This window comes from Gopherus flavomarginatus, chromosome 15 (assembly GCF_025201925.1).
Source record: "Gopherus flavomarginatus isolate rGopFla2 chromosome 15, rGopFla2.mat.asm, whole genome shotgun sequence".
Taxonomy (NCBI): Eukaryota; Metazoa; Chordata; order Testudines; family Testudinidae; genus Gopherus; species Gopherus flavomarginatus.
In genome coordinates, this window is record NC_066631.1 from 23,786,616 (window position 1) to 23,814,298 (window position 27,683).

General features: G+C 41.0%; 1 protein-coding gene across 1 annotated transcript in view; it reads right to left on the minus strand.

Annotated features, from left to right (window-relative positions):
- TMEM132B (transmembrane protein 132B) overlaps positions 1-27,683 on the minus strand; it is an 840,134-nt gene that overhangs the window by 475,268 nt on the left and 337,183 nt on the right. The window contains exons 6-9 of the mRNA XM_050923489.1: positions 27,209-27,414; positions 14,086-14,359; positions 12,701-12,892; positions 8,994-11,197 (exon numbers count right to left, since the gene is read on the minus strand). Coding sequence (XP_050779446.1) covers positions 10,046-11,197; positions 12,701-12,892; positions 14,086-14,359; positions 27,209-27,414 — 1,824 coding nt within the window. The 3' untranslated portion in view covers positions 8,994-10,045. The remainder of the gene's footprint in view (positions 1-8,993; positions 11,198-12,700; positions 12,893-14,085; positions 14,360-27,208; positions 27,415-27,683) is intronic.

Genomic DNA, 27,683 nt, shown 5'->3' on the forward strand with positions numbered 1-27,683 from the left:
CAGGATTGAACAAAGACTGTGAATGGCTTGCCAACTACAGAACCAGTTTCTCCCCTCTTGTTTTTCACACCTCAACTGCTAGAACAGGGCCTCATCCTCCCTGATTGAACTGACCTCGTTATCTCTAGCTTGCTTGCTAGCATATATATACTGCCCCTGGAAATTTCCACCACATGCATCTGAAGAAGTGGGTATTCACCCACGAAAGCTCATGCTCCAAAACGTCTGTTAGTCTATAAGGTGCCACAGGATTCTTTGCTGCTTTTACAGATCCAGACTAACACGGCTACCCCTCTGATACTCTCTCAGGCACGTAACACTTCTGGGCTTACCAGAGAGAGTTGGTTTTTTTCCCAATATGCTGGCACTATCGCTTTCCAGGGGCCCTTGTAGATCTGTATTCCCTCCTCTTGCTTGAATGGCCGGTGACCTTACAGCTAGATCTCTGTAGAAGCCTTGACTCCTGTTGCACTTCAAATGTCATCCAGCAGGTGGTGCAGTCGCACGGTTTTCAGCCTGACAGAAAGCACAGAGCAGTCCCAAAGTGTCTCATTATATCCCTGTTGTTAGCAGGTGGTCTGCCAACCTCTTGCAACATACCTTGCACAGCTAATGAGAATGGAAATATGGTGAGACTGAGCTGAACTCTCTCCAAATCATGGCTGGCCCTTAAAAATCAGGACAGCTCAGAAACCTTATCTATAGCCATGCAGCAGCACCCCTTCTGCTGAAGAGTGACTGAAAATCCCTTAATTATGCTCCCAGCATCTACTGGCACGAGCACTAAATGCCTGGAATCAACATTAATCGTAGCTTGATTTGCTGGTGATAAGGTGTTTGCTAAATTGAAATAATGACAAAGAGCAACACCCTCTGCAGCCTTAAGCCACCCACTCCCTCAAGCCAAATCAAAACCCAACTCAAACTCTGCTGAAATACAAATTCAGATCCAAATGTATGAATTGTACACACTATTTATTCCCTCGAGCTGATGTGCTGAATAGAGATTTCTCACTGTGTGCGCACTGGTGTCCTGAAATCGCCAGAAGTCATGCCTGTAAATGAAATGGGTACTTGCATCTCACTGGGTTTTTTTTCCTTATTAAAATAATTAAAAAAAAATAACAACAGAATCTGCTCTGCTGACTCATAGCCCCTATTTTCCCAGAGCTGGTGGCAACCTGTCTTTTGTCAAATTGATGGGCAAAGTTGTTTATGTTAGTGCATAATTGTCTGTTCTGAGGTGTTTCATCGTTCAGTGAATCCTCTGATATCGGCTGTTGCCAGTGAGATGAAACCAGACTAGATAGGCCATTAGTCCCAAGTCTCTTATCCGGATATGTGTGCAAACCCTTGATTTTTGTAGGAAGCTTTGAATGTAACGTACTTTGAGAATGCCCTCTGGCTGAGTAAGTTTTCATATGACAAGACTTGAGTCTAAAACTACTTGCATGTGAAAACGAAACCAAAGTGGGAGGTGAACTTTCAAGGTGACTCAATGGCCTTGGTGCCTATGTTCTCCCCTGTAGTGTGAAGGCCTGGGAAAGGAAGCACTTGAGGGTACAGAGAAGATCTTCCTCCATGTCTGCACAGCATGGAGCATGTCACTGCCACTCAGAAGATATATTATACAAATAACACTGCGCCCCAAAGTCACGTCCGCCTGGAGTGGCTGCACGTGCACCTGGTCCACAAATGTGGAAAAGGGGAATGGATGGAGACCCCGTAGGCTTGGCATCCAGAGAGAACACTCACTGGTACCCTGTGAGCAGAGGCAGCCCGGCACGTCCCTTAGCCGTGTGGCCAGTGGCCCCAAGGGTGAGGCTGTATTATGGGACATCTCCAATGTGGACCACTGACCCCAGAGGGTTATTTAATGCTGCTCTTCTGCTGTTGGGGCTGTGCAGACACTGGAAAAGCTGCAGAGTTGCTGTTCCCTGACTCTTCCCTGCTCCCCCTTTGTCACATGACCTGTCTGTCACATGGGAAGAGGTGGGCTGGGGTTGATGAACTGGAGGGTGGAGTGGGCGAACATTTCACAGGTGTGGTTCCTCTCTGCTTCTGTTTTCCTATGGAGCAAAGTCTGCCACCCTTGAGTAATAGCTCACTCAGTATCAAAACCAGTCAGACTATTTCCAGAGTAAGGCATTACTCAAGATGAATAAAGGTGGCAGAATCTGGCCTTGCCCATACTGTGCCCATCCCATTAATAATGGCAGCGTGCTAGGTGATCTGTCCAATTTAGGTTCTAATCCAAAGGCCACTGAAGCCAATGGAAAGATTCCCATTAATTTCTGTGGGTTTGGATCAAGTCCGTAGCGTTGGTACTCCTGCCTAACACCATCTGCAGTGTATAACCCTCCCTGCCTTCGGTAAGCTTCTCCAGGAAAGGAGCCCTATAGTCTGCCTGTAAAAATATGAGTTACTGGGGGATTTTCAGCATCAGAGGATGTCACTACCACATTTTATCTCCCGCTGTTCCAGTCAGTGGTGATGCTATTAGAAAGATGTTAATCATGCTGTGGAATACGCTGCATATCATGTCCTTAAACCACCTATAACACATACATCACACAGTGAACATACCTCTACACACAGAGGCATAGAAACTAGCTTTGTTGACAATAGCTGACATTAATATAGGCACCTTCACCCAAGTCACAAAATCCAAGGGGAGAAGCTAACAAGGTCATAACTAAAATCAGACAAAATATGATTTCTCTTCTTCATTCCATCCCCGGCAAAACCACCACCACCATCAACTGGATTTTGGCTCTGGCCTTTCACTGTATTCCAAAATGGAATTAAATTGTGGAACTAAAATATACTGTTAAACCATCTATTGGAAATAAAATAAAGCATGCTGTCAACATTAATTTGCCATTGAAGGCGGAATATTTTATCTCTGAAATTAAAGGTTCATTTATAGCCTATGATGCATTAAATGGCATCTGTTTATACAGTAGCTGTTATACATTTTTGAATATTTTAAAAACGTGTTGATTCATAATGGCTAATAATGTCACCTTGCACTTATCACAAGTGTTGTTCATTTTGGAATCTCAACATGCTTTACAAAAAATTAACAAATTCATGCCTCACCACCACCTCTCGCCCTTTCAAGTAATTTATTCGCAGGGGGTGAAATTCAGTACAAGATCTAGGCACTACTGAATTCCACTTCAGTACTACGCTTAAGTGGGAAGCTTTGGGCTAGACCTGTACACACTCTTTGTGTTAATGACGTATGCAAGCTGCATGGCATGGAGCACCTTTCGAGTACAGTTTGCAATGTGCATTTTAATGGATTTGTTTTCATTCTTTTGTCAGTCTAAATGTCCATTAAAAGCAGCAGTTTCACTCTACAAAATGCAAACACTGTGAAATAAAAGTAGTGCCCCGTGTATTGCAATCCATTGAATGGCTACAGGAGTAGAGTGCACCCGAACATGTTAATACTATGAGCAGTGTGTGTGTATAAATGAACTTCAAATATTGCCTCGGGGGCATTCAGAATCAACCCTCAACTAATGCGAGTGCTGCTGTTGCCTAGGGGTCAGTTATTGGCTAAAAGGGAATGAACAGAGTATACTTTATGGGTAAAAAATATTTTGGCCCCATTGAAGTCAATGCCAAATCTCCCATTGATCTCAGTGGGGGCAATCTTTCACCCTACCTCTCTATCGCAGGTTTTCTATAGCACTCATCACCATGGTACCTGAGCACAGGAAGTAACCCAAGTTGCAGCATGTTTAGGGACAATGTATACTAAAAGAATGAAATCTAGGCCCTTATAAAGTCAGTAGGAATTTTGCCTTTTACTTCAGTCAGATCAGGATTTCAACCATACAGAGAAGAGTTTTTATTTGATATATAATATATAAACTAGCCCCATCGGTTGAAAAAATGTGGTCCTAGGACCAACAATGTTTTTATGGCATTGAGTATGCTGCCCTGCTTGCCATTGTTCTAATCTGCAGGGTCAAACTTGTCCATTACTGACATCAACTTTAGTCAGTGGGCTAAATCTTGAGCTCCTTACTCAGGTTCTACAAGATCAAATTCCCATTCAGAGTTTGGCTCATTATGTGACTAAGGACTACAGCGTGTGACCTAGCATGTATCATATGTAATAAGTACTGAAATGCCGATATATGCGATTGGAAAGGCAGACATGTAACTAGAATGCCTGTGCTCTGTACCTACAACGTCATCCATATATGGCCCAAGGGTGGGTAACACTAATTTTCACCTGAAGTCAGACAATTGGATGATTCTCACAGATAATCATTTCCCTCCCTTTAAGTTTTAACTAAACTGCCCCCGTGTATCAACAAGACAACTCAATTATTTTGCCTACAAGCATTATAAATTATGCTATGGTGCCAAATGGACTCTGTGGATAAAAATGTACATTTTGAGTTAAAAAGGCAATATAACTTCTTGGGCACCCAGAAATTTACAAAAATGTTTAGTTTTGCAAATTGCCACTTCATTATCACAAAGCAAAAATGCAAACTTTCACAAATATTATATAACACAATATGTCACCCTTACATAAACTTGAAACACCACTTCTTGCTCTGTTTGCTGCAGGCTAGACGGTGCTACTGATTGAAAATAGCAGGGTTTGGTTTTGTGTAATATGAAGACACGTCAAGCTATTCAGGCCTCAGAGCTGATCAGTAATTATCTATCCTTTTTCCTATACAACAGAATCATGCAGCCCTTGTTCCGTCCTGTCTTGGTCACAACTCCTGGTAACACCAGTGGGAATTTCAACTGTGTTGGGACTTCATGATTTGTCCCATTTAACTGCTAACAAATATCCTCCTGCAGAACTTTCTGCTGTCAAACTCTAAAGGCCCAGGGGAGGGTTAAGACACAACTTCAACTGAAAACCAGGCCCTAATTATACCATACTTGTCATCCAGTTGTTTATTGATCCATGTAATTTTTTTCATTGGTACATAAGACTGAAAGGGACCTACTGGGTCATCGAGTCACGCTTTTCCTGCTATCTCCATCATGTCATTAAGGCATCCCATAAAGATAGACTTTGGTAGGTACATTGGAGAGGTAGGCTGATTTTTATCATTTGATTGCAGGGCTGTTTATGGGCAACGTAACTGTAAATTCTGGAGTTAGAAAAAATTCTTGTGTCTATGTATAAAGATCCATGTTCTGATACACTAACATGCATTGAGTAGAACCCGACAACATGATTTATCTCCCTGGAGTCTCCTTGTTTAGGAAGATGCCACTCGATGTCAGAGCCAAAGTCATTCCCCATCAATACCATTCAGGACAATATGTCACTTCTGAAAATTTCTCCTTTACTACTGCTGCGATTTTCAATGTGGTTTATGGGAGTTACGTGCCCAAAATCTATTAAGATTCAGCATCCGGCCTCTTTGATGATCCCAGCTTACAGCCCAGGCACCTGTTCACTATCGCATAAATGTCATTAAATTAGAAATGAAGGTGTTTTTAATAAAGAAAGCAATAGTAATGGATCCTATTAGGGCAAACACAGTTGACTCTTTGGCATGGGTGGCTGCCAGTTTGTGCATTGGGGACCCAAATCTGTTCCTATTGAGATCAGCGAGAGAAGGCTTGGACATATATGTAACTCTGATTTAGTTCCTGTATTGACTATGGGAGCCAGAATGGTTTTGTGCTTAAAGGTAGCATACTGGGCTACAGGAAAGCTGCATTATGTTTTGGACTTTGGGCAAGTCACATAAGCCATCTGTCTCAGGTCCCCATCTCTAAAATAGGGCTAATAATCTACCTCAATAGTGTGTTCTGAGTATAATCAATAGGAGATGCTCAGATACCATCCTCACGTGCACCCCAGGAATCCTATAAATACATAAAATAATTATTCTAGAGTCACACCAGCATAGTAGCAATAAGAATCTAGCCCACAATTTGCACTGGGAAATGCACAGGCATGGGGGTTAATCTTAAACCCACTTTCCAAAACTACAAGCATATTTCACACAACTAGAGGAGTGTTCTTACTAAAACTGTGGAACGTTGGATGATGTGCACCGTTTACAGATCCTTTGCATTTTAGCCCCTGCAAACTATCACTACCATTTTCCCAGTGCCTCAGTATGGAAACAATGGGCTGAACTGGCATATCGTACATAGGACTGTATGAAACATTTGTATCAAAGCCTGAAAATCCACCCCGATGTGGGCAGTGGGTGCCCAAGGAGTGAAACCCACATGTTCTTGGTTTGCCAATATAGTGTATGCAACTCCTGAGCCTATCACACCACACACACCCGTGGCCCATCACCTTCATTTCTGGGTGATTAAAATAGTAAAGTCAAACTGAAGAATCACATGAGCAATCTGTTTATTTCTATGTTAGAGGTCACCGGTTTCACAATGTCACTCAAGTCCTTCTTTGCTGGAAAGTGAAGTCTTATTTCTGAACTCTGTCCTATAGAAAATGACCAACTTTAAAAAATGGCACATTTAATGATGTAAACTGAGGCTTGAATAACTTAATCAGTATACAAATTACACAATTATAAAAGTCATCTGTCATTGTCTTCATTTACAGTTTATTTTGTACAGGTTTCATTATGTTATACATCTAAGACTTACCATACTGTATAAATATTTTGGGCATGATGAATATACATATTCAGTGTTGTAGATTCAGAATATTTGGTATCCCATTCTTGATGCACTCCACCTTGAAATACAGATTGTATCCCATTATATAATATACTGTTTCTATTGGATCATATGGCTGGAAGATTTTCTTCTACATTCCTCAATAAGAGCGAAGGAACAGCAGCTGGTACCATTATGAAGCTGTATCATTCTCCATCAAGAGGAGTAGGGGACCTGTTTTCCCAAATTTGTATTTTAATCAGGAAGTGTGCATAGACAAGCCATACGGAGCTGGTCTATAATGTCCAAATGAAATATAATAGTTCTGCACAGTTGGAAATGAATTCTTTCTTCAGTATTCTCCATGGGCCAGATCTTCAGCTGGTGGAGCTAACCACTCAATGATTTACAGTAGCTGAGAGTCTGGCATTTTACAGTTCTAAAGTTGCTAAGAATCAACATATTCAGTGAATCTTCCCTTGTATAGATGGTTTGCAGGGAAGGGGCCGGTGTGTGTGTGTGTGTGACAAGAACACCCTCTATGCAACATATTTCCTTTTCTTTATGTAGAACAGTATGCAGCACAAATATGAGTTGTTTATTCTGTATGGAGCCATAGGAGTTTCTTATCTCTGCAGCTACTGAGGCTTAATAATTGTGGACATAGCAATCTAGTTATTATTAGAAGATTTTTAGAGAGACCCAGGTAGGTTTTAGTCATTTGAAGTTTCTTGATGATATATAATCTGCCTCCAAATGTCATTCCTTCCTTTGGTTAATAATTAGCCTTAGAAATATTTATTTGATGTTCTTTCGCTTGATCTGCAAAAAATGTTCATTTCACAGGAGCGGTACTTTTTAACACCGGTGTAGATCCAGAGTGACTCTGCTGCTTTTAATGGTGTCGCTCTGCATTTACACCACTGCAACTGAGGGGACACTTTGGACATTCTTATTTTCTCGGTTTTTGTTGTCCTTGGGGTTTTTTTAATTCTTTGGCCTTGTGCATTTTTATTTATTGTCACTTTCTATTTCGAACTTTCATGTAGCATGTTAGATCTTATAAAGTTTAACTATAACATATTTTTGTAGTTCCAGAGCGTTTTCCATCTTTGCCAGATTCTGTGTATTGGTGTGGCAGGCTAAATTCTGGTTTCCATTCTTTTGTTTTTGTTTACTGAGTTTTTGTTAACAACTATAGTTCTTTTACTTCTCTTTTTAACTGTGTGTATTTTGTAACTGGCGACCAGACGATGTCTAGGCAGATTTGCTGTGTGAGACTCCTGCATAGTACAAAGATCAAGGCTCCAAAACCAAACAGATCCTGGACTAAAGAGTGGGTTGGCCTAAGTGAAATTCTTTGTCAGCACAGCTAACAGCCATGCTAGACTATAAATTCCCCTTATACGCTCTGTATTTTTCCACTTCATCATTTATTTTATATGTGCACACAATGAAACAGCAGCGTGGGAATGTGTGCACTCTACTTTTAGTAATCCTGGTCTCACGGCTACAAAACTTTTAATGCGATAAACACACAAAAATTACCATTTTGCTCTTTTCAAGGCTTGTTCTTAGAGGGAAGTCTTTCAGTATAAACAGACTCTGGTCTGACATTAACATACTGGTCCTGAATCAGCAAAGTACTTAAGTCACTTTGGGATCAATGGGACATAAGAATATGTTAAGTACTTTGCTGAATCTGGATGGACTCTAAGCAGTTTGCTGAACTGAGTGGGTAACTACTGATGCATTAGCCAAATACAGAAAAATCTGGAGGAGCTGAATTTTATAAAGATTTTCTGGTTTTATTAATCAGGTTCACAATAGCAATCAAGACTTCTCTAGCAATCCTTGCTCAATTGGAAAAGGAGAGACTATATGTTAAATATCTTGAGCGTTAGTTTACTAAGATACGTGGTATGTCTGAGCTCACACTAAAGTGCCATTATGTTCATTATTTTGGGAGAGTGAGGGGAGGTGAGGCAGGTGGCAATTACATTTTCTCATGATGGGTCCAATGTACTGTTTTGCTTCTCTTAGACATTTCATGCAAAAAGGTTTCTTTGCTACAATTTTCAACACACTTCAATCGTACTTCAATGTAAAAAATGCATATAATGTTTGTGGAATGGAAGCTTTGAATCTCCAGCGTTCCTGTCAAGTTTGGGAATAGCCATTATATAAGTGTGTCTGGTATTTTCTTTTATTATGGAGCTTGTTGTAAGGTTTTCTCTGTACCAGACATATGATTAGAGATGGCTTTTAGACAGGGTCTGTGTGCACCAGCCATTGTAGATGGATGTCTGTGTACTGCTAAACTGCAGCATCAATATATATATATTACAGTGTAACACCAATTTCAGGCCTTTGCTTATTTCTCAGGCAATTTGCTTCCTATTCAGTCCATTTCAATACTACGTTTGCATTTATCGTGAAAACAGCACGTGTTGCCCACAAAGAATTTCCATAAGTGTTGTTTCATTGGAAGAATTTTGCTTTAAAGTGTGTTCTGCTTTGTTTTAAGTTATTTTTCATATTGCCAATGACAAAAATAAACCCAGGGCTGCTTCCTGATTTCTATTTTCCAGGGTTTATTGTTGTATATACAGTTCCCTGTAAAAAGATACAACCCTTTTCCAGTGTGAGATTTCTCATTTGTTTCTACATTTCAAATATTAAAGATTTGCATGGGAAGGACAAAGATAATCAGTGATGAAGAGGTATCCTTTAGAGCTGATGCACATGAATAGAAAACCTGAATAACTGTAAATATACTGTGGAACACTTTGGTACAACCAAAAAAAATTTTTTAAAAATCTCTAAAGAAAATAATTAATGTTCCCTAAATCAAACCATCTTCATAAACAATACAGACAAGAAATTAACCACATGTGGGTGTTTGTATCTGTAAAATATAACGAGATTACTTGGCTGCATTGCTCATAGGCAAATAAAATTGGACAGATTCATTCAGATCTCTTTTAAAGTAAGCCTAGTCTCAGGCTGTACGCAAGAAATATCCACTGTGCTTTACAAAGAAAAATCAACCAAAAAATCCCTTGTTTTCTGAATCACTGTTTATCATGAATTGACAAACAAATGTAGTCTCCTCTGAGTCTGAGCATAATTGTATTAGCATTTAGCTAGTACCAGGCAGTATATGAAAACAGCCATCATGTGCGACACCTCCAACACCTACATGTAGCTGTTTCAGGGACACATCCTGGTTTATAGTGAAACAGGATTAACTCAGCCAGCCTCTTGTACCCGCTCGATGATGTGCAGTTATTGTCTTGGAACCTCCAAAAGTTAGATTCCTTTGTAACCTCCTATTGCTGACTGGACTGACTGCTCCACTATCCATGAAACAGAAGGCATAAGGTGAATACAAACATAAGAAAGTATTTTACATATTGTCTTGCAGTCTTTCCATATAGTCTCTAAGTTCCTTGGAATCGCCAAGATTCATATCTTGACATACCCATTTAATATTATCATCACTGTCAAATAGAATTGAATTGGTGTAAGGACCTCCATCCTCTGGCAGTATCGTGGTATAGGAAGTGAACTTGACCCGCTTCCGTTTTGGACCGGAAGGATTTATAGGTTCACTTTTAACTTCTTTCTCACAAGCATATTCACAAGATCTGAGGATCTGGTTATGGAGAGTCTTCTGCGAGCTCCCATTAAGGAGAAAATTGCTTTCTTCAAACTGCATCCCTCTGTCAATCATGGTAGTGCACTCCTCTGAGGGAAGCGAAATGTCAACGGGGTTTTCCAAGAGTTCAATCTCATTTCCAAGCCAGACCCAGTCATGAGAATGTGGGATGTTGCCTTGCTCACTCACAGCAAACCTTTTGTGTCTATACTTCCAAGCAAATGCCACGCAGTTAATTAAGAAGACCAAAATTGCTAGGCAGAAAACACATAGCAGGGCATACATACCAATCTCCAAATCAGTTAACCCTCTAGAAGTCAATGCAAGGTCATTGGGATTATTTTGTCCTGGTACCTCCACTTGGGTAGGAAAACTTGTGAAAGCAGTTGGGTTATTTTGGAGGCCATCCTCATGAGCCTTTTTCTGATCAATGGGAGATTTGGAAGTTGTGCTTTTGTTAGCATTGTCTTCATGATTGACGAAGGTTCCATGTTTGGCCCATTCTTGCACTGTTCTCTCCTGTTCTGCCGTGTTCTCTATAGCATTGTTCAGATGGTGGTTAAACTCTCTATCTACATCATCAACGTTGTTGGTCCTTCCTTTGTGGTCAGAATCTTTCTGACCAAATTTCACTTTGACATTTCCTTTCCCAACAGCCAGAATGCTCTTTCGCTTCGTCTTCTGGCAAGGTTCACTGATCATCATTTCAATTTTAATCAGGGGTCCTTGCCCATCACCCTCTGCAACTACCAGAGGCCACTTTGACTGAAGGTTTTGCTGGGAAGATACCACCATCTCATCCAGCGAAGTGACCGTGATAGAAAAATCTTTGGAGTCATAAATATCTAAAGGTGTCACAGAGCCATCACTGAACAAAATCCAAGCACTGACTATGGCTTCCTAGAAGAGGGAAAGGGGAGAAATAATAGTTTCAAAGTTAAGGCACCATGTTCTTGGGTTTTGAGAGCTTACACTTACTTGACATCAGTGAAATAAATATACTGTGTAGCTTTGTTTATGGTGGTTGTTTTTTGTTTGTTTTTTTTTTTTTACAAAAATGCTTCAACTCAGATTCTGGTTTTGTGTGTTCTGTTCCATTTAGATATTCATCTTATTTGCAGGTGCACTCTAATAAAATGTGCTTGCAAAACCATGCCCACAGTTATTTCTGGGTATAAAGTGAGAAATCACTTTTCAACATCACAGCCCATTGATGAAAATAATCAGATTTCCAAAATCATGATTTTTAATAAATTTAGAAAAATGTCATATAACAAGGGACATTTTGAAAATGCTTCTTGACTTTAACCTTATGTGTAATATAATGCACTTGTATACATTCTAGGTGTGGTGTTCGTGCTCAGTTTATTTAAACAGAATGCATTGTGAAACAGATTTGAATGAAATATTTCACCTTTTCAATCAGAGTGTTTCTAACTATGCAATGGGATGTGAAAGGTATAGAAATGATTGTAGTTCCTTTTGGACACCACAGAAACACTTAGGAAAATGTGCTGCTGGTTACACTTTGAGGATAATTTAATCAAACTCAATGTTTTTCACACCAGTATTAATCATACTACAAACATAATTGCACATGACCTACACCATTATCATAACATAACTCCTTTGATTAATGGGGAAAAATCTTACCTGCTTCTGTAGGACTAGATTCTACTACTCTGTCTCACACTGAGTTATATACCCTACTCATTTCATAGTTTCATTTTCACTCTCAGTACTACTTACAGAATAACGTGAGCACAAAGAAAGGTGGCTGAATCTCATCCATCTCATCTGAATGAATGGGCCTGATCATGCAAATTGCATACTACTTAGTCTGTCTAAGGGCTGTGGGGGTTGAACCCATAGAAGGTCTCAAAACTCTCAGAGAAGATTTCAGCCATGCAAATCAGTGAGATGGTCACATTGAGCTAAGAGCCTCCCTTGGCTATACTGGTCCAAATCAAGAGGGAACAAGGTATAGGGATGGGAATCTTGCCCCTAGGGTAGCCAGGATCCTTCCATAGCACACTGGAGTACCTTGGGAAGTACACATACCCACTACAATGACACACTCCTCTTCCCCAATGGGGTACGGTCCTCTGGAAGGAGGTGTATGCTCAGCCAGCTGCCATGAGCAACATGCATTGCTAGGAATCTTGGATTAGGTTCATGGCCAATCTGTTACACATGTGCTAAGGGTCTTTGGGTAGGAGTAGGCCAGCAATGAGTAAGCTACAATGGGGAACTGTGTCTTAAGCAGCATGAGACATCCTGCTTTTAAAACAGGCATATGTTATACACGCTGCACAGCTATACAGGAGGCTTTTGCCTGGCATCCTACAAAACACAGTAAACAAACCAATTAATTATAATTATCAATACTATTTTGGACCATACCTGTTTTGGGGTATGAAGAATATCGCAAGCAGATGCTGTGGCAACAATAGCTCTCTTATTTCCTTTGCTTATTTGTAAAGACAGGGACAAGCCCGCTACTAGTTGTACCCCTAGATCTGTGATTGTTACGCGGTCATCTAGCACGATCACGGTCTTCTCAGCCAAGATGGAATCAGAGAGAGGCGACAAGACCTTCAAAAAGCAAGTATGCCTTCTTGATTTAAGCAACAAGTGACTCAATGTTATAAAACAGAGTAACTAGATTTTCAATTCAGTTCTGTGTTTGTTGTCTTCATTATAAGGTATAATTGATGTTTCCCAAAACATTATATCCATTTGCCATTTAATTATTATATATACCAAAAATAGTTTTATTAAACATGTCATTATTTTTAAATTACAGCCTCATCCCCGGGCAGCTTGGTGCAGAATGGAGATTAATGAACTAAACTACATGTATTTGATTTTTTAAAAAATATATAGTTACATTTACAATTTTTGTAAAATCTCCAATTAATATAATTACACTGTTGTCTATTGAATAATACTGATATTGTAATTTGACAGACGAGAAATTCATAGTCTTTTGGCCTCAGAATAAATACATGTAAGAGCTCAGCTGGGTCGATCTCTTTAAAAAGACAGAGGTCCAGATTGCCAAAGGTGTTTAGGTGCTTAAATATGCTATTGGGATTGGCAAATGTGCCTAAGTGAATTAGGCACTAAACACCCAATGGGAGTTAGTTACCTAACCTGCTTAGGTGCTCTTCTAAATCCCAGTTGATGGCTAAATACCTCTGGAAATCTAGCCCAGGGATGTTTATTCCACTGCCTATGAAGTCATTGGGAGTCTTTCTATTCACTGAGTGTTGGTTCATGCCCAAAATGTTACTGTCCTTTTATTTTATGTCCAAAATATAGATTTTGTATACAAGGATATAAAGGGAGGCTATGTAAACAAATACAGAAAGAAACAGTTCATGATTTTTTAATTAAATATCAATAATTTTAAGTTCCCGCTATCATTTTGTATACACAAAATGCCACATTTTCAAAGGTATTTAAGCATCTACAGCTAAAGATAGTTATCAGGTGGCATTTTCAAAGAAGTTAAGTGCCTAACCTGCTTAGGTGCATTTGAAAATCCCATTAGCCGCCTATCTGCAGCTTTAGGTACATAAATACCTTTGAAAAACTGTCCCAAACTGCATTGTGTTGCTGTAATTAAGAATCAAGCAATGAAAATGACTGGAAACAAAAGTGAAACCTATTCAGACTTCTGTGTTAAATTAATGTTTGCCCCAGACATAACAGCCTTTTATATTATAGCCAGTAATCAATTGCTCTCACCCTAAATTCTATATAGGTATATTTTGAGCTGTTACCTGAACTGTGGTTATCCCATGATCACGACCAACTAGTACCCGTCCATCCTGTAGTTTAGCAATCTTAGGCTCTTCCACCTTCATGAAATCAGTCACAAGATCCGTGATGTCAAACTGCCACTCAGAGCCCAGCATATAGGTCAGCTGGCCTCCAAAATCGGAAGACTCTGCTACAAACTGTGTGAGGACTCGCACCATGGCATGCTGGTACTGAAGGGTGCAGCCTCTGCCCTTCCTCTCATCATCCTCTTCATCATCACTGTCACGGGTAGGCCTGTAAATGGATGGGTATTTATTATCCTTAATTCTCAGGATCACATTACAACCTTCAAAACTTCCACCCGAATAGCAAGTCAATATATTAGTCTTTTCATTATCATCTCCCAGCCTGGTGAGGGGTGAGAAAATAGATTTTGATGCCTCAGCTGGAAAACTTGAATGACAATTTTGCACAGCTGTTTTATAATGTTCCAGTTAGAAGCCACACTCCGTTGTGGCCAGCAAAGAATCGTCGTCAGATTTTTGGATACTTTTCCAAATTGAACCTCTCTGACCCTTTAAGGCATTTGCATCATTGCTGAAGATCCAGTGGGTCTAGAACCTGTTTTATTTTTTCATCAGATGCTCAAATCCTCAAAGAGACTAAGAAAAACATCATGAAAAGTTTGACAGTAGGAGCTACAGTACCCCCCCCCCCCGGCCCTTGTATCTTTGCTCATGTACTGCGAAGGTACAATACATTCAGGGACCCCTGCTTAGATCATGCTCCTCCTTTAGCCACCTCTTCAGCTCACAGAGCCATGTGAATATAAGACATATGACATTACTATTTAATCTTAAATATAACCCTGTTCATTTGGGGAACTGGACAGGTATAATTCAATGCAACACCATGCAGGAATTCAGATAAACAGAACCCAACGCTTCCATAGGTAATCAGCATATCAATTAATACATAACATCATATGGTGTGCAAATAGCAGTATGAGGTTCCTGGCTGGCTGTGCCATCACTCACAGCTATGCTCAATAGTACCATTAGAGACACCTGCTTTATAATTTTCTAATTATTTCCCCACAAACTGTAATAATTGCAGCTATGCAGTTAAAGGTTACTATAGGCTTTCTACAAAGTATCACAATGACTTGTACATGAATACTGCTGTTCATACACAGAGCAACATTTTCCATGCTTTAAACACTGTTTTTTCATTGATTCACTTTACACCCTAGGACAAGCACACAGATTCTCTAATTGAACCATTTTTGTTGTCTTGAAAGTCAGCTATTAAGCACTGGGTGGTCACACTTTCTCTCATTATGCCCTCCTGCTGTGGAATTCGTTGCCTAGAAATATTTGATTTCACTCCTTTTTTTGTAACCATTTCTAAAGTTGGGATGGGGAAGAATCCTCTTATTTTTCCTGGGGCTTGGGGAAGTATTTTTGTGTTTGCTATGTTCTTTTATCTCTTTGAAATACACAAGTTATGAAAAAGCTATTATAAAACACAATTGTTGCTGTAACTGGTCTTACAACAAAGTTAGCAACCAGTAAATTGAAAAAGGTTCTAAAAAATCCACATCCTTTGGCGTGCTAGAACCGGGAAAATCTTGGTGTTCTGTAAATCAGTGTACTGATGTACACAACAACGTGTTCAGAGTGTACATCATTGAATAGTGTTGTTGTAGCCAGGTTGGTCCCAGGTTATTAGAAAGACAAGGCAGGTGAGGTAATATCTTGGTAACATCAGGCTGGAAGAAGAGCTCCATGTAGAATCTTCACAGAAAGGAAAAGTCTGCAGGGATTCTTGAATTTTTTCACATTATGAGCTCCATCACCATTAGAAAGATTGTCTCATAGACACCTCTCCTCCCCTGTGTGATCCTGCAAACCAGCTCCAATCCTACTGACAAATGAATAACACATCCATGTGGGCAATGCAGCAATTGTTCACATGAGAAAGTTAATCTTAGGGAAGTTTCACAGAATCATAAAAATGTAGGACTGGAAGGGACCTGGATAGGTTACTTAGTCCAATCCTCTCCAGTGAGGCAGGACTGAGTATTATCTAGACCATCTCTGACAGGTGTTTGTCTAACCTGCTCTAAAAAACCTCCAATGACAGAGATTCCACAATCTCCCTAGTAATATGTTTGAGTGCTCAACTACCTTTACAGTTAGGAAGCTTTTCCTAATGTGTAATCTAAATCGCCTTTGCTGCAATTTAAAGCCATTACTTCTTGTCCCATCCTTGGTGGTTAAGGAGGTTAATTTATCACCCTCCTCTTCATAAGCCTGTCTCATTCACCAGCACAAGTTGCGCCAATAAAAGATATTACCTCTCCCTGCCCCCCTTGTCTGCCTAATATCATTGAATAAATTTCTCTAATATCATTGAATAGTTACTTCACTGAAACCAATGGCATTTACACTCAGGAAGAATGTGGCATATTATATTTTAACAAAGGGATATTGAAGAATGACTTACAACAGGACCATGCAAAAAGCAGTGCAAATCCTATGCACAGAAATTTATTTCACGCCAGCAGAAATAAACAGATATCCAAGGCAGATTTTCAAAATTACTCTAAGCCCACAACTGGGGCCAGCTATTCCCATTCAGGCACCAACATAAATGGGCAGATTTTCAGAACTCTCAGCACCCACTTCAGAACTCTCATCTTACAGAGCTCTTTGGAAAATCTGACCACTTATTTCAGTTCCTCGACAGGAGCTGTCGGTTGCTGAGCTCTTATGAAAATCTGCCCCCCTTTGAGTTTAATCTAGGAATTTTCTAAATAATCTGACCCCATAGAATGAGACACAATGTAACCCAGACTTGAATCCACCGTGATGGGATTTTGCAAGATCAAAAACTGAGGTTTTGCAAAACCCAAATCTGGCCTGTTTCTCATTTAGAGAAAAGAGAAACAATCAATCTTTCATTACTCTGATGCAATTAATATCTTTTATCTAAATTAATATCTAATATCTCAAACTTTTCTTTTATTTAGAGGCTTTTCTGTTCCAGAACCATGAGTCCTTGCCTCTGCCATCGCAAAATGAAATCTGGCCTCTATCAGCTGATGGATCCCAGTCAAGCAAAACAAATGTGATGGGAGCAGAGCTAAACTGCCCCAGCCAGTTCAGGGCGTTGGAGGCTGTAAAATACTGTAAAATAACTTGTCCCCTCACCCATTCGTTGAGCTGAGCAGATATAGCTAAGAAAGGGATGAACTTTCACAGAGTTCTCATTCGTAGACCCTTTCTAGTTAAGACAGATGGACTCCTGTTGGTTCTCACTGAACATCCCATCTCTGTCTTTGTTGCCATATTCAGATTTGTTCTATCAATACTAAGCAATACTTTGATCCGGCTAGCTCCAATAACAACAGCAGTGAAGCCACGGGAGCACCCCACCCCCAGACTCTGGGTATGTTCTTGAGCAGCTAGCCCATGCTGTCTCAGCTTCACGGCTATTGTTATTCGAGCTAGCCAGATCAACACTACATGTGCTGCTGTCACACACCTGATTGCCATGTAGATGTCCCCTTCAATTCGATTTTAAAATGGGTGCTTATAGATTTGTGTTTTCCTTATTTTCATATACGAAATGTCTGACTCTGTCTAACCCACCTGTGTGTTGCCGCTATTAAAGTTTAGTCTGCTGACTGAACCTGCAGATGGACTAGAATTGTTCACAAGGAAAATATATTCAGTTTCCATTCACAATGGGTAGGGTGGGGATGGGGGAATCAGGTGGGTGGGGATGGGGGAATCAGTCAGCTCCATTCTGCTCGCTCCACAGAAATGTGAGCTGAGGGAGACAGATTGGTCAGTTTTGTGCAGATGACAGGGAAGTCGCATGCCATGCTCCTTCTATTACCTGCAGTCTATGGAAGCCACTCCAACTCCCTGAGGTCAGCTCTGCAACAGGTCAGAAGAGCTTATGTCCTTGGCCACAGGAGGTGAAGCCAACAAGAAGCTGCTACCTGCAACATGCTGCTTTCTAGAGCTCACAGGTATCCCCTGGGAGATAATGCTACCCCAACAAGCACTAGTGCCTGCAGAGCAGAGTGACTCCCCCAGGAGCTGTGCTACCAGTGAGTAGAGATCACTCCCATTATTTGCCCTCACTGCAGTCTCTAGACCTCTCCAGGCATGGGATCACCAGGGTTCATCTCCCTGGGAAGGGTTTTGTAATATAGCCCACTGTTGTTATCATCTTAATATTTCTACATACAAGTCCTCATTTCTTAGTACTTTCAAACTTTTCTGTTGCACAAACATGTAGAATGTTAGAAAAGTTTTGAGAGTACTTTAGATCTTAGAATGTCTGAGCCTAAGCCCACGCCCCGTAATGTTGGTGCAAAGGCGGAAAGTGATGTGCTGGCAATTTCAGAACATGCTTTGCTAGCTTCCATTGCCAGGTGCCAATTCAAGTTGTCCTTTAATTCAAGGGTGTTTTTAAACAAATGATATCCATTTCCACTTCAAAGTCACAACTCCCTGATTCAGTTAATAAGACAGAGCTTTTCAATACTTTGCTTCCTTGGACCCAACAAAGCGTTTGAAATCCATCACATTACATGGTCCTCGTTGAGCCTTAATGTCTTGTTAGTGATCTTAGTAGGCCTAAAATCCTTCCTTGAGCTCATTTTAAGATGTGTCCTCTTAAATGCAAGCTACTGCTTCATATTGCCTTTTTTTTCTGGTTACCGCTAAGGTTAGTGAGCCTTGTGCTTTGAATATCTTTCAGAATCCTGCTTATCCATATTTCTTGCTCCTTTACAAATGTATTCAGAAGATTTTTGCTTGTCTGGACTGCACCAATGTTGCCAGAATTCCATTTCATTTACATTTCATACAGATAAAATCCTTGCTAGAGGGTAGAGCTAAAACAACTCTGTTATAATGGTGCCTGCTAGCAATGATATAATCAGTGATCTGTCTGCTTTTCTATTATAGAACTGTTCTACAAGTGGTTTAAGCTTGTTCATTTTAATTTTAATTTGCAACTAGGCATGCAGGTTCTCAAGCCAGTTGCTAAGGTTTTTTAACAGAAAAAGAGAAGCAGTGAATTTAGTTTAGCTGGTATTTGAATCTGAAATGCCCATAAAAAAGAAAATTTACCTTTTTAAGGCATTTTTGCAACACTACTAGATGCAGAAAAATCTGACTTTTTCAAATAGGAAACTTTACACCTTGATTTCTGGAAGCCACACAAGTCTGCTACACACATTCAACCCATTGTTTTTCATCAAGAAATATGATGTGGTATCTTCACAGATGTTGAAAATAAAATCTACCGTTCAAACTCTCTACACAGGAAGTTAAGCTGAATTCGCTAAAAGGTATTCATTTAAAGGGAATTACTTAAAGCATGTTGAACCTTTGTGTGGATGATCTGATGCAGAAGTAATGTGGCCTTAGTTCACTTCAGCTTAATTCACATTGGAAGGCTACTTCGCTTTTAAAAGCTACTTTATTCTGAATGAAAGTGTAAACATAGAATCATAGAAATGTAGGGATAGAAGGGACCACTAGACGTCATAAAGGCCAGTCTCCTATGCTGAGGCAGAACCAAGTAAACACAGACCATCCCTGAAAGGTGTTTGTTCATCCTGTTCTTAAAAACCTCTAATGATGGCGATTCTACAACCTTCCTTGGAAAGTTATTCCAGAGCTTAACTACCCTTATAGTTAGCAAGTTTTTCCTAATAACTAACCTAAACCTCCTTTGATGCAGATTAAGCCCATTACTTCTTGGCCTACCTTCAGTGGACATGGAGAACAATTGATCACCGTTCTCTTTATAACAGCCCTTAACATAGTTGAAGATTTTCCCCTCAGTCTGTTTGCTCAAGATTCAACATGCCCAGTTTTTTTTAACCTTTCCTCACAGGTCAGGTGTTCTAAACCTTTTGTCATTTTTGTTGCTCTCCTCTAGACTCTCTCCAATTTATCCACGTTTCCTAAAGTGTAGTGCCCAGAGAGGCTTCACCACCAGTGAGTAGAGCAAGGCAATTACCTCCTATGTCTGACATACAACACTCCTGTTAATACACCCACCTCCTTCTGAACCTCAGGACAAGTGTATATGTTCTTGCTGTATATTGCAACATTTCCCTTTTCCAAGCCTGGCCTTCTTGTCTATACCAATATTCCAGTCATGAGTCTTATCCCACCAAGTCAGTCTGTGATGCCAATTAAGTAATTATGTACTAATACTTCCAGTTCTTCCTGTTTTATTCCCCATACTCCTTGCATTTGTGAATAGACAGATTCTCCCAATGGTTTCCTTCTTGTTTCTCCTGTGACCCTACTGTAATTTCCATGTCCCATCCCCCCTCCGCACCAACACCCAGCCTTTTGTTAAGGTCAACCATCTGTCACCTGCATCCTTTGAACCTAGTTTAAATCCCTTCTCGCTAGGTTGCTGAGCCAGTGCACGAAGATGCTCTTCCCCTCTGGGTCAGATGGACCCCCTTCTCTTCCCACGTAAGAGTTGAATGCACTTTAACTAATACACTTTAAATTCACACTTTTAGTTAATTCAGCTGAACTTTTCTGGTGTCCCCTTGTAGTTATGCCCCAAGCAGGCTCTGAGCAAATAACTCTCAGCCACCACAGACTGGAATTTAGATCCATCACCTTCTTTATGTAAAACTCTTATTACATTTGGCCCTAAACCCCTTCAAAGTTCCTATGATTCTCCACAGGCTTTAGTCTTGGTGATGTTCAGTAGGGATAATTGCTGGGTGAAATAGGGTGTTTTGAACTATATTGCTTAGTTTACGCTGAAGTATAAGCTGGACTAAGGCTGTGTCCCTGGGAGCCTCATGAAAATAGGGTGCTCTCATAGTAGGCAAACACTGATTTAAACTGCAGAGGTATAGTTTCAGCTTGCTGTGTGGAGGCTCTCGCCATGCGTTTCCCATTGATGCGTGCTGAAGCAACGCATCTCATGTAAATAGCTGAGAACTTCCAGGAGAGGATAATTATTTTCCGGGTACATAATGAGAGAATAAATGCTCTTGTTAGACTCTCGGATGCTATGCAGGCCTTGTGCTCACTCTATTATTTGACTTTAAGTTGAATATATTCCTTTCATTTGCTGAGATTATAGGCTTTTCTGCCGTTCATTCCACCAACGGCCTTCCTATTAGCATTCTGCTGCTCACGGGCTCCATACAGTACATTAGTCATGAGCATATCCCTAGCCAGAGAACAGATTTTCATCTGGAAAATTGACGGCCCCTATTGAAAGTGGCATGCACCATAGATTTAATTATGATTCTCCATCTCATATGGATAAGTATAAAAGTTCATCCTATATTTATGGATTGGCATAGTAAGCCATATTTCTGCTTATACACAATGGAGACTGCTTTGTATACGCCCCTTCTTTAGAATAGCCCAGATTCTAAATTCCTCACTCAGTTCTGATGCAAGTTTCTACTGAAGTAAAAGCCATTTAATTCAGTAAGGAGCAGGTGAAAACTTGCCATACCAATCCAAAGGGAGCAAGGAATTCAGGATGTCTGCCACTATGTTTATATTTTACCCTATCTTCCTACTTTCCCTTGAGAAAATTTGCACATAAGAAGATATTTAAGCAAGAAAGGATCAATTATTACATGCATCTTACTATTACACACAGTTATAGGCCTTCCATTACTATGGTATGTGGACAATAACATGATTATCAACAGACCCTTTCATTACAGGTAAGGCTAAGATTTTGTCATCATTATTTTTGATAAAAGTCACGAACAGGTCACAGGCAATAAACAAAAATTCACAGAAGCAGTGACCTGTCCGTGATTTTTGCTGCTATGGCTTCATGGTTTCCCCCACCACCCTGGTGGCTGGGAGCTGTGGGGTTCCCCCTCCACACGCAGCAGGTGGAAGCCGCAAGGGGGGTCTCCCTCCACCCACAGTGGCTGGGAGCTACAGGGTGACCATATTTCCCAAAGAGAAAATGGGACAACCCCAACCGCTCACCTGAGGCATCCCCCCACCCCCTGCATGAGGCTTTCACCTGTTGCTGGAACCCTGAGGAAGGCCCCCTCAGGGATCTGTCACCAGTTGTAGAGGGCTCCCTGTTGCTGGAACCCTGCCAGGGCCCCCGCTGGCTGCCAGCTCCAGAGTCCCACAGCCCCTGGGGCTGAAGCAGAGAATGTCACAGAGGTCTCTGGAAGTCACAGATTCCATGGCTTCCATGACCTCCATCACATAAACGTAGCCTTAACTATAGGATTAAAGACTTCCTAATAATATAGACTAAGATTTTCAAAGGAATCCAAGGGAGTTAGGCAGCAATTCTCACTGACATTGAAAAGGAGTTATATGCCTAACTTTTAGCCCTCTTAAAAAAATACCAGTTCTAGTTCTTCAACAGCTCATAAGATTTTTTGGACTGACAATATTGACTCTCATGTTGTTTGTGTGTTCAGACTATACAAAGGTTATTGTTCTAACACAGAACGTTGGGAGGTTCTTGGGTGTTAAATGAAAGCTTTTTCCATTTGGAACGTCTTCACAGTGGATGATACAAGAACACATTTTGGCTGCATGGAATTCACACAACATTACACTGTTCCAAGGGCAGTTTAGTATTGACTAATGTAAGCTAAATCGCTGCTGAGAAGAGACCTAAGTTCAACTCCTGAAGCTGTCACTCTCTTCCTGTGCAACCCTGGACAAGTCACTTAACCTCTCCGTGCCTCAGGTCTTCTGTTTGTCAAATGGGGATAATGCTTCCCTACCTCGCTGGGGTGTTCAGTATAAACCCATAAATATGTGAACAATCAAAGACGGCATGGTGCTGGTGTAATATAAACACCTAGAGAGAGAGAAAAACAAAACAAATTCCCTCTAAACATGGAAAACCAATGAAATATTGAGTAAAACACACAAAGCATGAAAAAGGAAAGGAAACTTTGAAGCTCCCATACAGTGCAAATGTCAAGGCTAGCATAGCTAATGCTAGGCCCTGATTACCTATTGATTTAAAATAGAGGGGGGGAAGTAAATAAAAACATTCTAGTGTTTCATAAACCCGGGGTAATTTTTGTCTCCTGGAAACCTGAACTACTTTTCCAGTCACACATGCATAGACAGCTGACACACAGTGTCAAACAACCAGCTCCATTCTTGTAGCAATACAGCAGCCACACTTTTTCCTTCCACCCTTCAGGGAAACAGTGGTTGCTAAAGATGTGCCAATGGGTCAGATGTAATTTGAGCAGCAGTGAACTAAGATTGCTTGCCAGCTTGCAAACAGTGCATAGGCTCTCAGACCATTATCTTTATTTCAGCTGGCCCAGTAACTCAGCACTAGACACTAGGAGGGAAATGTCCAAAGCTGTGCGTAATGGGTTTGAAGTCAAAACGTCCATGATGTTAACCACCACTGAATGTCTAACTCACCATGTGTGGTGTTCAAAAGCCAATTCCTATAATAAAACATCAGCAACCCAATCCTGCAGCCATTTACTCCAGCAAAAAACCCATTGACTTCAGTTGGATTTGCATCTAAGTAAGAACTGCAGCATCCGGCCCAAAAGCAGCAGAAGGTGCATCTCTTTGGATTGCTAAAACAAATGAAAGTTAGTGATTCTGGGACTACTGTAGCAGCTGGCACCAATTCAATCAACGAGCACATTTTCTCTCTCCACAGAAAGCAACTTTGTCTTCACCTGTGAACGTTAGAAAAGTTTCCATTGGGCCAGTTCTTCATTACCTGGCCTTTTGACACAACCACCTGATCAGGAGCACCTTCTAGATAGACAAAAGAAGATGTCTGATTATCTGCCCATTTGCAGTGAGCTCATTGCCAGAATATCTGGTTAATTTATCCCATTATCCCAAGTTACATCCCCTTGTAAAGTGTGAAATAATTCTGCTCCTTGCTCTCTGTTTGGTCTCTTCAACAGCTAAGATGTATCCTTGTCACTGAGCACAGCTGGCAACAGGCTCCTAGCTGGAAACTACTAGAATTTTCAGTGATAGGATCGCTGCTGCCAGAAACGCTTTTGTATTTGCATTGTAAATTTGAGCTGATGCCATGCCATGCTCACCGATAGAATTTTTCAAGTTATCCAGATATTCATCAATATAGTAGTATTCCTGGAAATGCTTAATCTAGCTGCTTGTCCAAATATTGAATGTTCCAGCCTGGGGCCTTTGAGGCTGGGAGGGGCAAGAGAAAAGACCTCAAGCCGCCTTTTCCCCCTCCGCTCTTGCACCAGTAAAGTCACCTTATCAGAACGGTAAAAGCAGCAAAGAATCCTGTGGCACTTTATAGACTAACAGACGTTTTGGAGCATGAGCTTTCGTGAGTGAATACCCACTTTGTCGGATGCATGTAGTGGAAATTTCCAGGGGCAGGTATATATATGCAAGCAAGAAACAGGCTGGAGATAACGAGCTTAGTTCAATCGAGGATGAGGCCCTCTTCTAGCAGCTGAGGTGTGAAAACCAAGGGAGGAGAAACTGGTTTTGTAGTTGGCAAGCCATTCACAGTCTTTGTTTAATCCTGAGCTGATGGTGTCAAATTTGCAGATGAACTGAAGCTCAGCAGTTTCTCTTTGAAGTCTGGTCCTGAAGTTTTTTTGTTGCAGGATGGCCACCTTAAGATCTGCTATTGTGTGGTCAGGGAGGTTGAAGTGTTCTCCTACAGGTTTTTGTATATTGCCATTCCTAATATCTGATTTGTGTCCATTTATCCTTTTCCGTAGAGACTGTCCAGTTTGGCCGATGTACATAGCAGAGGGGCATTGCTGGCATATGATGGCGTATATTACATTGGTGGACATGCAGGTGAATGAACCGGTGATGGTGTGGCAGATCTGGTTAGGTCCTGTGATGGTGTCGCTGGTGTAGATATGTGGGCAGAGTTGGCATCAAGGTTTGTGACATGGATTGGTTCCTGAGTTAGAGTTACCATGATGCGGTGTGCAGTTACTGGTGAGAATATGCTTCAGGTTGGCAGGTTGTCTGTGAGTGAGGACTGGCCTGCCACCCAAGGCCTGTGAAAGTGTGGGATCATTGTCCGGGATGAGTTGTAGATCCCTGATGATGAGTTGGAGGGATTTTAGCTGGGGACTGTATGTGATGGTGTGAATCCCCAATGCTTTCTTGCCTAAATCAGATCTCTAGGTAGTGCTTCTTTGAGCATCTCTGTAGAACTTGCTTGTACAAAGCTTGATGCTTCTTCAAAAGATCTGCTGCTGTAATGCTCATTCACTTCGTCCCTTTTTCACCCACATGCTTTTATGTTTGCTCAGATCGCTCCCCCTTGCTCTTCTTGATATTGCTGATGATTTGTGGGAAATTTTTCTCCCTCTCTCTTTCACATCTATGTGTTATCACCACGCTGTGTAACTGAGGCACTGTATGCACTTTAAAGTCTGGTGTCGGATGGCACAATGACATTGTAACAGTAAGTCAGTGTAAGTATGAAACCATGGGCAAAACTGTAAGTCACTGAAAACAGCTTTTGTGAACACAGTCTTATATTCCGAGCTTCCTGATCTTCATGGTAAAATCAAATCTAGCAAATCATCTAGACCAATGAGACAAACAACACTGTGCAAAGTGCACTTCTGCTGCTTGTTGTGACTTTAGAAATAGCAGATACAGGCTCAGGAAAAATAAGGGGACAGAAGGTGAGTCTATTATTGGAGCCCTGTGCTGCATTACTGTCATGGAGAAGGTGCAGCAGAGGTCAAATGGAATAATCCACAGAAACGAGAAGCTCATCTATATTCAGAAATGTCAAAGAAACTGGACCTGCATTCTCTGGGAAAGAGGAGATTAAAAGGGGTCTAACCGAAAACGCCATATTCCCTTCAGAATTTTGTGTAATAGATGTAATGAGGCTTACTGAGCTACATTAATGTCGAGCACAAGGAAAACGGGGCAAGGACTTCAACTCTAAAAGCCTGATTTACAGCCAGGCCTCAACATGATCTATTCTTGTGGGTAATAAATATTGTACTCACAAGTAATTGTGCCCACAGGTTTGCACCTGCAATTAATTGTGCATGCAAATATTAGCATTCAGAGGTCCAACTACATGTTTTTCAGGCAAAATAGTTTCAATAGAACAGCTCAGAGTAAGGCGCTACTCAGTGAGAGTAAGGATGGGAGAATTAGGCTGTAACTATGGACATGCCTGCATGGAGGGAGGGGGGGGAAGGGTTACTATGCCCTAGCTGAGTTTCTGTGCATTGAAATGACTTGTATATACACCTGAGACAAACCCTTAAAGCGTAACTCCACAGTTAAAGTGTAGTCTTTACTATGCTCTAAAATTCTGATAACACCACTATGAGATAGGCAAAGTACTACTCCATTTTACAGATGGAGAAACTGAGGCTGGACTCTGCAGTAAATTTCACAAGGCTGCAAACAGTCATACTAGAAACTCAGGAATTCTGAATTGGGATTAGGACTCAAGAGCTCCAGGAGCCCTGCCTGCTGCCCAGACTGGAGCCTTTTCTACAGTGCCTTTGTTTTATACCTATGGGTATGTCTACACTGCAATCACAGGGTCTGCGAGCAGCTTGCATAGACAAACCTGAGCTACAATCAATCTAGCCAGCTTGGGTACCACGGCAGGGAAACCGCAGCTGTGCAGCCTTCAGTGTGGGCCCAAGTAATTACCCAGGGTTCTGGCAGGCTTGTGAAGCCCATGCTGAAACTTGTGCCTGCCACCCCTGTGCTCCTCCAGTTCCCAAGCAAGCTAGGTTAAAGCTAGCTCGGGTATGTCTGTAAACATTGCAATTGCACTCTGTGGTTGCAGTGTAGACATGCCCTGTGTCCTTACGTACTTAGTGCTGCCCGCTTGATGTGCTAGATCCATGCTCTTTCCGCAGATTCACATCCATGCAGCTAGCTTTGATTTCATGGATTTTTCACAGGATGGAAAGGACGACAGAATTTGGCCTACTGTTATCACAGGAGTGACTGTTTCAGGCCAAGGCAGACTATAAACTCTGTTTGAAAATGGGATGTTCTACCCTCTGAAAAATAGTCTCCAAATGAACCTGCTGGACCTTAAAATCCCTGGCGATATGCATGCACGTAGGTCATGCAAATATAGCAATCATACCTCTTATTGGAGGTGACAGGTATCCTCCAGCCCTTGATCTGGCTAAGTTCTGTATCCGAGATCTCTATCTGCAAAGGAAGCCGTGGAGCCCAGACCGTCACTTCCAGCTGGGTGGTAAAATGCTGGTAAGTAAAGTTCACAATGGTATCCACCTTGCTCTTCATTTCCTTGCCATTAACAAAGATGGAGTCGCATCTGCCAGAAACCTTTAAAACAAATCCCAAGATTAATTACAAAATGAATGAAAGTTCAGGAAGATGCAGAGGGGATGAAACATCGGCACAAAGACATTGCTAATAACAGGAGTAATGCATATTGTATCCTGAGCTTTCAAATTAGTAGGAAACAGTGATAAATGGACCCCAGGGAAACAATTCTGCATTCTTCAATGGATACTACTTAAATTACAACTATAATTCAATGTTATATGACCTGTGTTAGTCTTTTATACTGGACAAATTAAATTCTCCATGAA